This window comes from Hippocampus comes, unplaced genomic scaffold, assembly GCF_001891065.2.
Source record: "Hippocampus comes isolate QL1 unplaced genomic scaffold, H_comes_QL1_v1.1 scaffold86, whole genome shotgun sequence".
Classification (NCBI taxonomy): Eukaryota; Metazoa; Chordata; class Actinopteri; order Syngnathiformes; family Syngnathidae; genus Hippocampus; species Hippocampus comes.
In genome coordinates this window covers 2,902,509-2,913,429 of record NW_017805882.1, presented here as the reverse complement: position 1 = coordinate 2,913,429, position 10,921 = coordinate 2,902,509, and the positions used below count along the sequence as shown (strand labels likewise).

The window sequence follows — 10,921 nt, the reverse complement described above, 5'->3', positions numbered from 1 at the left end:
GGGCGGTGGGGGGGTGGGTGCGGGGGGTCGGGTAGAAATGAACTGAGCTCAGCAACGACCATGGGTAAAACCTCCAATTAGAAAAGTTCTGAAGCTGATCCAGTGCGACGAAACAACTGCTAACCATCTGATGCACACATCCACACATAGTCCTGGACCAGGTGAAACAGTTTTAATGCTAAACAGGCAGCAAAAGATGAAACACTTTTCATGTAGTACAGACTGAAGGCACCGTGTCTGTGTTTGTACAGTAAATGTGTGTAAATGTGTGTGTGCGCATGTGCGCGCGTGCATATCTTCCTCAGACGGCAGCCTAATTAATCTTCTTTGAGAAAAACCTTTTGCACCAGACCAATAACAACACGGAGAGGAATTTCTTAGAAAGCGACTTTCAGCTGGTGTTTGTGTCTCCGCCCACACACACACACACACACACACACACACACACACACACACACACACACACACACACACACACACACACACGAATAAACCCGAGGGCGTGTGCGTGCGCGTGGATGCACGCAAGCACAAACAAGTCAACACCGAGAGAATGATTAAGAATAGCTTGTTAGAGTAATGCAGTGGCAAGTCTATATTTAGTGAGTAATCCCAGCATAACAACAAGTTTAACTGTGCCGGCGAGGTGACCCAGCAATCACTGAAAACAGGCGACAACAGTTAGTGGAGTAGGACACAGGTGACAAGAGGCAAATGTAGAGAATTACAATTCCTACAGCTCACCTTGCCGATGAAAAGAGGAAGCAAAACTTGGCCTTCATTGATCTGCAGTATGCGGGCAGTGAGTGTTGGTAAATAATTAACGTTGAGCTCTGTCGGGAGGCTAATTGAGACTTCGGAATCGTATCAGTGATAATGGCAACCTGTGAGAGAGGGAGTGGCCTCACCACAGAGATCATGGCAAGACCGAGGAGGCGAATACAAAGGAGTACACTTTCTCCGCATGTGTTAGAATGTGCGTGCAGAGTGTGAAATAAGCGTGATGAACTGGGGAGAGGAGCGGAAGCCATGGAGAACATATTGGGACAAAGAAGACTCTAGTCCCATCAATGACGATATTAGGAATACAAAGTAAACGGACAACAAAAAGAACTACAATTTTGTTTGAAAGCTCGCTTGAAGCTTGATTTCAGTTCAAACGTCCCAATCTGTCAAATATTCATTGAACAATTTGCTTATTAGAGTGATGTTCTCAAACTACTGTCACCGCGAAATGAAGTTGGTAACAGAGAAACCCCAACAGAAGCAACAGATCCCCATATTATGTTCAACACTGTATTAATAACAAAAAAAATATCAAATAACTGACAGTGTCAGTCAAAATCTAGATCAAAATTATCCATCAGTCTGTTTTCTAAAGCATTTGTTCTCCACCCGGAGCTGTCACTCATGGTTGAGTATTTAGAGTGTGTCTAAATGATCCTAGGCGCTGTTATCTGGGGTTTTATGCCACTGGCAGGGACACCAAGGGCAAAAAGGTCCAAGAGGAAGGACCAGAAAAAGCCACAATGATGACCTCGGTTTGCCTTGCTGCGATGCGGGTCACCAGGGCCATTCATCCCTGCAGGCAGGCTCACTGGCGAGCGCCTGGTGGATTGGTCTACTCTACACCCATGCGTCCCGGGCACACCCCAAAGAGGTTGCACTGCTCACCCTTGGTATGGGCTCAAAACCGGTTGGAGGGGCCAAGGGAGGTATAGTGAGCTTGGTGTCGACCTTGGCAGCCCGATTCCCGCTTAACAGAAGCTGGTTTGAGGTAGGTTGAATACTACCTATCTGGGAGGGAAACAACCTGAGTTGGTGTATGAATTGGAGAAGTTCAGACTAGACCAATCTCCTGCACAGAGTCCAGCGAGTCCCTTATGCTTTCGCTATGTAGTCCACATCCCTTTGTAACATTGAATTTAAAGGGAATGACGAGGGACACTTCCATTGCTGGGAAACAAGCCTGCTGTTTCGCTCCCATATCATCACAAACGCCCATTTCTACATGCGCACATCTCTGAAAATACCAAAAGAAAGAAAACTCCACCGATGTGCACAATTAGACCGCACTTTGTGCTCGACTTGCGCTGGGCATGAAAAAAGGGCCCATCATATTAGAGCGGGCCATATTCCTTGCCTTCACTGTTGAGGCGAGCTTGTAAGATAGTCAGGCAGCAATCCCCAAAACCGTTGGTGAACACCCAATGAGGCATGCGATCAAGCTCAAGGAGCCCTATTGGGCCTTTTTGGGCTGTGGTTCTCAGGAGGCAGGTGATGGGTACTGGCAAGCCAAGCAGAAAGCAGTTGCTTGGCCGCTGAGTCAAAATTTTGACCTTGGGGGTGTGTTTGGTGGGAAAAATGTACTTGCGCTGTCTCAAAATTTCGGGGGGAAATGCTACCCATGGCAGTCTAGAGCCCGGAAGGAATAAGACCAGTGGCTTGCGCGCTAGGCACACGCTAAGTCCATAAGCAAACACAGTGCTGCTCAGCTTCTGAAGAGCCAAGTCATGGCTCCTTGTGGTTCAAACGCGACATCAGGCAGTTTATATACAGCCTCTGCCAAGCTCTTCAGATGGAGTCAAAGCGATAACAAATGCCATGATTACAGTTTTTACATTGTTGCTCTGCTGCTATAGCTAAAACTGTGAAGTGGCCCGCCATGAAAACAAGTCTGACACCCTTGATTTAGTCTTAAATGAACCAAACAAGCGTGTTTTTGGAATCTGAGAAGGCTGATGTGTTAACCACTAGATCACTGAGCTGCCCCTCAGTTAAAATCTGTGACAGTAACAAGTGCACATTATATCTCCACCAAGCTTATGATTGAATTGACAGTGTGCTAATTGCATTCATACGTCAGCAAATTTTAGCTAGCACTTTGTGACAACATTGCATTAAATGCAACTTTTCTGGCTTTTTGTGGCACATTTCAAGTTGTTCTTGGCTTGTATGTAAAGTGGCATATATCAGCAATGACTAGCACAAAGAACGTTGGCGAGACAGTCCATGCCTCAGTTGGGCACTAATTTATGCGTTTAAGCTGTCCAGAGTGACCAAGCATGGTACAGGCTGCCTGTAACGTGACCTCAGTGAGTTTGGTATTCAATTAGATAGTAAGTGAATTCCTTGAATTGTACGTGAGGAAGATTACGTCAATTCTACATAAGCTGCATCCATTCGCGTTCTCTGCCCCTTGTCTTCATTAGGGTCACCAGTGAGCTGGAGCTTAACCAAGATGACTTTGAGCGAGAAGCAGGGTTCACCCTGGACTGGTTTCCAGTCACAAGTCAACGTATTGCTGTGTGTGGCAAATGTTTTCTCACGTTGTCATCGGCATTACGGCCGCCTACAGGACAAGAGTGGAACAGTATTGCCTCACACCTCAAGCGTAAATGGGACACATTTGGATTGTCTGGCTTTGGGGCAGGTCTGTACTCTGCTAGCCAGTGAATGTCCAGAAATCTCGGAAGAATCGGTTTCTCAAGACTTTAAATAGGGTTATCTACATGTGCAAGATGGTTAAGTGTGTCTCAGCCAATGATTGTGCACAGTGCGTTATTAAAAGTGAGGGAAAAGTCCTGGCGTCAACACGTTTTTTCCCATTGCAGGTAGTAAGTCGGAGTGTGATGACTTTTTTTTCCCAACACAAGCAAAAAAAATTGCATCGTCAGACTGTTGAGCCCTGGCTCTGCTGTTTTTTATTTATTTATTTATTTTTTGTTGGGGGGGGGGGCATCCTGGTTCTCATTTAGCATTGTACAAATAGAGAGGCCACAAGGAAAACATTACTGCCAAGTAAAACCATGTCAGGTGCCATTCGTCCACGATTATGTGCATCCAAACAAAAACAATTCACTACAGCAATGCAGTAACATCACCAGAAACCTGACAATAACATTTCACAATCTTGGCCAAAAGGTATACTTTATGGAGAACAGTATTGTATTCTGCCGATCCTAATTGTCACTCATTTGGGATTCCAAGGACGAATGTAATATTTTCTCCTTGCTCCATATAGGTTATTCATTCACTCATTCATTTTCCGAACCGCTTGATCCTCACTAGGGTCGCGGCCATATCGGTTATATGTCGTCCATTCTTTTTGCATACAGCAAGTTAAAGGATGCTGGCTTGTGACAATAAAAGCAAAAACTGCCTACTCAGATTGCATGAAGTCGGGTAAGCTTATGCACGCACTCATTTGTGCAATTATGACATCCTATTATTACACTGCTGTAGAACAGAGCTCCCAGTAGGGATGTGAAGTGCATCTGTCACTCTGTGCTCTCTGTTGACAAGTGTGCACACGATTCTGAAATAGAGCACACGCTCATTTCAGAAAGCATACACACGAGCGTCGAGTTTGTAGCTGGCCTAGTGAGCTCTGAGCTTCATGGTCATCGAGAGGCTACGGTTCTAGTGAAGTCCTTTGCATGTTGCAATGGATTAAAACAAAAAAAATTAATTTAATTTAATTAAAAATCCTGCACCCATCCAATTTCTATATCACTTTCTCTTATTGTGGCTGCGGATCTATTGGAGCCTATGCTGGCTCACGGGCAACAGGCGGGAATACTGGACTGGTTCCCAGTCAATTGCAAGGCACATATAGACGATTATTTCACTGAGCTGCTCTTCTCAAATCGATTCCTGTACTATAATATGAAATACTTGATTTGAGTCATTTTAATGATTAGGCATGTGAAGTTTGGTGTGTGTCGCCCATTAAGTTCAATTACATCATAATTGTTAAAGTGATACAAGCATAGAACGGTACAAGTTGACCAATTATATTTGTTGCTCATAATAAGACCGTTTTCCACAGATGGTAGCTGCTAAGGTAAACTATGACCAAACAAACACAAAAGTTTGCATCTTCTTACTTTTGTTTTGCAATTGGGCCTTGGCTGGATCAGCTATTGTACAGTATTTTTTTTTTTAAACAAGTGACACCAAGAGATGTCAATGCCAAAATGAGCTATTCACATGTATTCCCATTCAACAAGATGCAACAACATTTACGAACCACAGATGCCAAAATGTCTTCGCAACAATTAAGAACGTGCTTTGTTGCAAGCTTATATCTGCTTTCCACAAAACCCGCAGGAGCTGCTGGGAAACATGAAGACGATGATGCTTCATGTGATGCGCATGTTTATCTTTTCTTCACTCGCTGAAGTTGATACTGTGTGTGTGCACACGTTTCCAAATCAGTACGGTTCATGAATTCCAACGGCAATTCTGGTATCGTCACACTGCAGTCAGAAATGCGCAAGATGATGCAACTGGAAGAAAACCCCTCATCCAGATTCTCTGGTGACCAACACCTTGCATCTCAAACGCTGCGCGCCATTCCTAGTACTTCAACATGGCATGAAAAACAAACTCACAATGTGGTTTTGAGCACTTTAGTGTGCGAACAGGGTGTCGCCTCATCAAAGAGCTCTATCTAGAGTGAGCGCTGGAGCCCTTGGAAGGGAAACATTAAAGGCATAGGGCATAAATCGTGTAATTACTGATAAACACGAGCTGCTTTGTCCTGTCGGTGCTTGAATCGGCCACAATCATTTCAGCACTGACGGCTGGATCACGAAAACAAGTGGCATAAACTCAACTAAACCACCATTCCATTTTCCAGTTCGGTTTAGTTTATGTTGAATTTGACTTTTTTTTCCCCCCAAACATTGTTGTCTCCTCAGGGAGGTAAACACTTTTAGACACTTAGGAGTTTGGGGTAATTTAACACACACAGTAAGCAGAAGCAACATACACTGATTTAAAAAAAAAAATCTGTGGAGCCTAGAGATGATTATGCACTAGATCTGCTTACACCATATTTCATCATTACCACTGAGGGGGGAAAAAAAACCCCACTCAACTATTGATCTGCCCAACTGCTTCCCCCTCACATACTCCCTGTGTTTCTTCTGTCTTACATTCTTCTTCTTTTGTTTCCACTTCACTCACAGTAGACCTTTCCGAAATCAAGCCTATAGAAGCAAAATAAATAAATGAGGATCCTCAACACACACATCCGACCATTAAAATTGGCCAACGCACTCATCGAAGGTGAACACAACATTCGGAGAAATCCATTCTGATGGCTCTGCGATATACTCGATCTACTCTGTGCCATTTCTTCTTTCCTGGAATACAGGAGAGCAAAAACTGAAAAAAAAAATATCTTTGTAACCAAACATTGTTGCCCCTCAATATCAGCAATCTAGACCCCTGAAAAAGAACATATAAGATGAGGATTGTAATGTTTGTGTCAGTAAGTAAAGTGAAGGGAAGTCAAATGTTGGCCAATATTTCTATGACCGAAGAGCCACATTCATTTCTACGTTTGTTCCGGTTCGTTCCTAGTGATCAACAGCAAACACACAGCTTGGTTTCCATCAAACACCTAATACATGGGCCACACTTTTGAGGTGCGAGAATCCTATTAAAAGGTATGAAGTAGTTTCCTCTACACACAGTTACGGTGAAATCCACCGGTTTGTATTATTTCAGCAGGGCAGACATGACATACACACTGTCATGATCCTGTTCTGTGTGTATCTTCAGCAGGTGGCAGAGGAGGGCCTTCCCTCCAGCGTGCACACCTGCTGCCAATCTGGTCATCATGTTAGCCAAAATCCCATGTCTCTGTCGGATTATTGACCTTGTTACTGTTCTTCCTCAAGTGTTGCTTTCAAGACTTCTCGAATCATTCAGTTCGTTCCCAAACTGTGTCATAAACATGGCAACACTGGTTTCCACGTGGTTGATTTCCATTCACCTTTGACAAAAAACATTTTTAAAAATGCTATCAATTTGTTATCATCGTAAAAATACATCTTTGGACCATCTGAAGACAAAGACAATGACCTTCATTTTTAACATTCAAAACAATCAGTGCGCTTGATACAAACCTGCTCTGGCCTTGCCTGAAGAGGCAACAAAAGTGGAATCATAACTTCTGGGGCTGTGATCACACAAAAACACCGAGGACTAACTGTCATGTGTCTCACGTCATGTGAGCTTTGTAACTCATAGTGGGGCTTCAGCCCATGAGATATGTGTTTTGCTTTTGCTATTTGTGTGTGTTTCTTTTTTTTCACCTCCACCACAGAAGTAGACCAGTAATCCTAAAGAAACAGTAGGCTGATGACCTCACAACCTGAAACGAATCTTATTTCTGAAAGTGGAACATGGGTCCGTAGTTTACTTTATTAACTGTTTTCAACAGTTATTTTATTTTGTTTATCTATGTCATTCCATTTTTTTACGCATTTATTTTGCTCATCTGAGACAAAATATCCATTGCTGTGGCAATTTTTTTAAACATCCAAATTAATAATAAACCAGATGACACTCAGGGTAAATAACCATGATGCTAGTAGGCTTAAATGATATACAGTAATTAGTATCCCACTGTCTCTCAATTATGTCATTCAGCCCCAGTCCTCAACACCGCTACAATAACTTTATCGTCGGTCTATGAATGATCAGTACCAAATAGAATTAGCCGAAATACAGGTCCCCAAAATCACATTTTGCCCAGGGCCCCATGGAGGCATGGACCGACTGGCTCTGCTCGGTTTGTAGATGTCTCTTACACACAAAGTCACACGCAGCTCGATCTTAGTATCTAAGTGCATTTCCTGCTTACTCTGTTCACCCTCTCGCTCTCAAACGGACGCGCGCGCGCGCACACACACACACACACACAGGAGCAAGCGCACAAGTCAAAGAAACTCGCTGTGGTAAGTAACAAGTGAAAACGCCATCTGTCAAGCGAGGGAGCATTTGCTTTGCCTCAGCATTTTCAGGGGAATGCCTTGAAGACAAAAAGGTCCTTGTTCTCAATCTCTTCGCAAATCCTATCTCTCATTCTTCCTTCATCCCCCTTGCTCCATGCGCCTTTGCCGCCGCTCCGCCACCATCAGCAAAGTTGCACACATAAGCATTGGTCAGCGTTCAATTACTGTGAACACCAGGGAAGGATGGGGAAAGTACTTGACAGAGAAATGCACTTCAAGCACTGATTAAATACTGATACCAAGTATAAAAAGCTTAGCCCCTAGGTTGTGTGTGTGTGCCTATGCGTTGTGTGTATGAGTGAGTCGGGGGGGGGGTGCTTTTCTATCCAATACTGATACAACTATTTCATCATTATGACCCTCTATTACAGTACTTGCCAACTTGCTTACTACATACTTTTGATACACTCCGCAGAGTGCTGACTCTAACTAAAGCTGCTGATTTGGAATCATTAGGGGGTGAAGTTTCAGTTTTCTTGGGTCCACAGAGCTTCCCTATTACTCTTGAGTTGCAATGCGCATAGGATGCAAACAGTCAGCAGGTAATGTAATAATAAGGCAATGAGGAGGCGAGTGCCTCCGCTTGCAACAACCAAGAGATAATCGCTTTATAGTTCTAGTTATTTAATTCTTCATTTAGATACAGTGTATAACCAGCCAGGCTGGGTTAATGAACTCCATTAGGCCATCCATCCATTTCCAAGAATAGTTATCCGTTTCAGGGTCACAGGGAGCTGTAGCTTATGCCAGATGACTTTGAGAGAAAGGCAGACTACAACCTGGACTGGTCATCAGGCAGTCTCAGGACACAAATAGCGGCAGACGACTATTCACACTCACATCACGCCACCACTGGGTGGGAATTGAATCCAATTGTCGGTAGCGGGAGGATACCACTAACCCATCAGTAATGTGAGCTTTTTCATATTGTGTTTAATATCACAGGCACGGCTATACATGGGAGCTTGTGGGAAACAATCTATTTCACTTAATGCAGTGGTTCTGAAACATTTTACACCAAACACAACCTCAAAAATTAATTTGCACCAACAAGTGCTGCAACGTTATTACCGACATTAAAAGACTATGGCGTGCTTGGCCCAAGTGTTCATCAAAACCAAGTTTTACTCCTATTAAGAATTTCATATGATTGCAAGGCATTGTAACATGCTGCACATTTTGAGCATTAATATTGCACAAAACTGGACTCAAATAATGACTACATTGAAATGTAGTCCACATAAACATGAATTCAAAAAGGCATCTCAATAAATGTTGAAAAAAAAACCATCTTCAAGATTGAATGCAAATTTATTTGACTTCTAAGTTAAACATAACTAAAAATTATTTAACAAGTGTAACGTATGAGATTTCTATCCAGTTTGTACATTTAATTCAGGGATTCTTTCGCATACCACTACCACACTTTGAGAATCACTGTCTCTATTTGAATTGATTTACTCAAAAATAATGAGGTCAGCTCTCTATGCTGGCAACCGATCACCTCATCCCATGATAGTTTAGTAGTGCCCAAAAAATGTAAACGTAAAACATGCGCCTTCATGGCTTCACAAAGGTCGGTAAACACTGACATTAAATCACTCATAGTTCTGAATGTCGCTTGCTGCAAATAAGCCTCACAGTCCTCATGGCGATGGGCGGGCGCACTTGTTTGCGAGGCCCCCCAATCGAAGGCGAGAGCTTTCCCCTCGCTTAGACCTTTGTCCGCCCGCCTCCCGCCGGTGCCATGTTGCCATGGCTCCTCGGTACCTCTCCGTGAACCTTCATTAAATCACGAATCGGTGTCAGAAGGCGCGAACCGAACGAGACAAGGAGAGGTGTCGCCACTGCGTTTCGTTCAGCATTCCTCCGGGTGGGAGAAAAGGCCCGTCGGGGGGCACAAAGCAAATGTCAAAACAACACGCGCGCGCGCACATACACAATTCAGCGAGCGCCGCTCCGTGGCTCTCTCAAGCTAATCGCTGACAGACTGCGTTCGCTTCCACCACGAATTGAATTCAAAGTGTCAAACCGAGCAGGAGGAGGGTAGGATACAAAACAGCTGAGCGTGTGCGACTACGCGTCGCGTACCTGCGAACGAGCGCTGGCCATGCAGCCCCTTTCAGCACCTCCGCGCGGGGACAGTCGGCGAGGCGAGTTCCTCGCTCTCCGTCTTCCGACTTGTTACTTAGCACATTCCCCGACTTTCCCACTTAAGAGGCTGCGACACACGCCTAATGGCGAGCAGACAGGCGACACTTCCGCCGACCTTTGCTGTCAACGTGCCCTAGCTCGCCCCTCTCATTCCGACACATGGCTTATTCTTTCCAAGGTTGCCCGTCACCTCGTGCACATCGTGCTCCCCCTTTGTCCGTATTGTGGAATCACCGCTCAGACCCGCTCGCTCGGTCCCGACTGGACGACGAGCGGGCGGCCAGCCGGCTCGTGATGATTCAGCGCTTCTACGGGGGCGGGGTGGCTTTTAAAACAACAGCTCGACGCCGTGCGCACTCAGCGAAACAAGGCCACTTTTATTCAGCACTTTGTCGAGATTTCAAGTTGGGATTTGGACTGCTGACTCACCAGAAGTGGAAACCGGACCGGCGCCGTCCGTCCGCCCCCGACCTTCGATGGCCGGCGTTGGCCGACGGTTGGAGGTGCTCAAGTGGTTGCGGGGCGAGAAGGACGGAGCAACGACTGGCGCCTCTCCTTCGCTTGACGCCTTGTGGCACCGTCTGTGTGCTCTATCCACTCCTTCCTCGCTTGTTTCGGTCTGGCACAGGCGAGAGACGTCAAATGATGTTTGGATCACATGGTTTCATTCATGAAGGCACTACGTAACCCGCATTTATTTAAAGAGACACGGCCCACTACTACGAACCACAACAACACTCGAGTCACAAGTGGAGGATTAAGTGGAGGATTTCGTTTCTGGAAATTCGGTTGCCGACACTGCTGCCCATCATCTCACAGCTGCTGACTTTTTCGAAAAGAAAAATAATCTAAATTCAGTCATGCAAAGTATCCTAACAAACACAGTTACTTAGTTTATATATATTCTTAGGTTGTGACCTGTATTGCATTTTTTCCCGATATTTGAAGCTTATATT

At 44.7% G+C, this 10,921-nt stretch overlaps 1 protein-coding gene across 5 annotated transcripts in view; it reads right to left on the bottom strand.

Annotated features, from left to right (window-relative positions):
* mafgb (v-maf avian musculoaponeurotic fibrosarcoma oncogene homolog Gb) overlaps positions 1–10,921 on the bottom strand; it is a 25,154-nt gene that overhangs the window by 11,718 nt on the left and 2,515 nt on the right. Inside the window, exons 1-2 of one of the 5 annotated variants that reach the window (XM_019889115.1) lie at positions 10,395–10,877; positions 5,943–5,996 (exon numbers count right to left, since the gene is read on the bottom strand). Coding sequence is in view for 1 of the 5 variants with exons in the window: in XM_019889111.1 (XP_019744670.1) it covers positions 9,903–9,923 (21 nt within the window). In the remaining 4 variants the exon portion in view is untranslated. The other 4 variants (XM_019889113.1, XM_019889112.1, XM_019889111.1 and 1 more) reach the window with 4 other exon arrangements.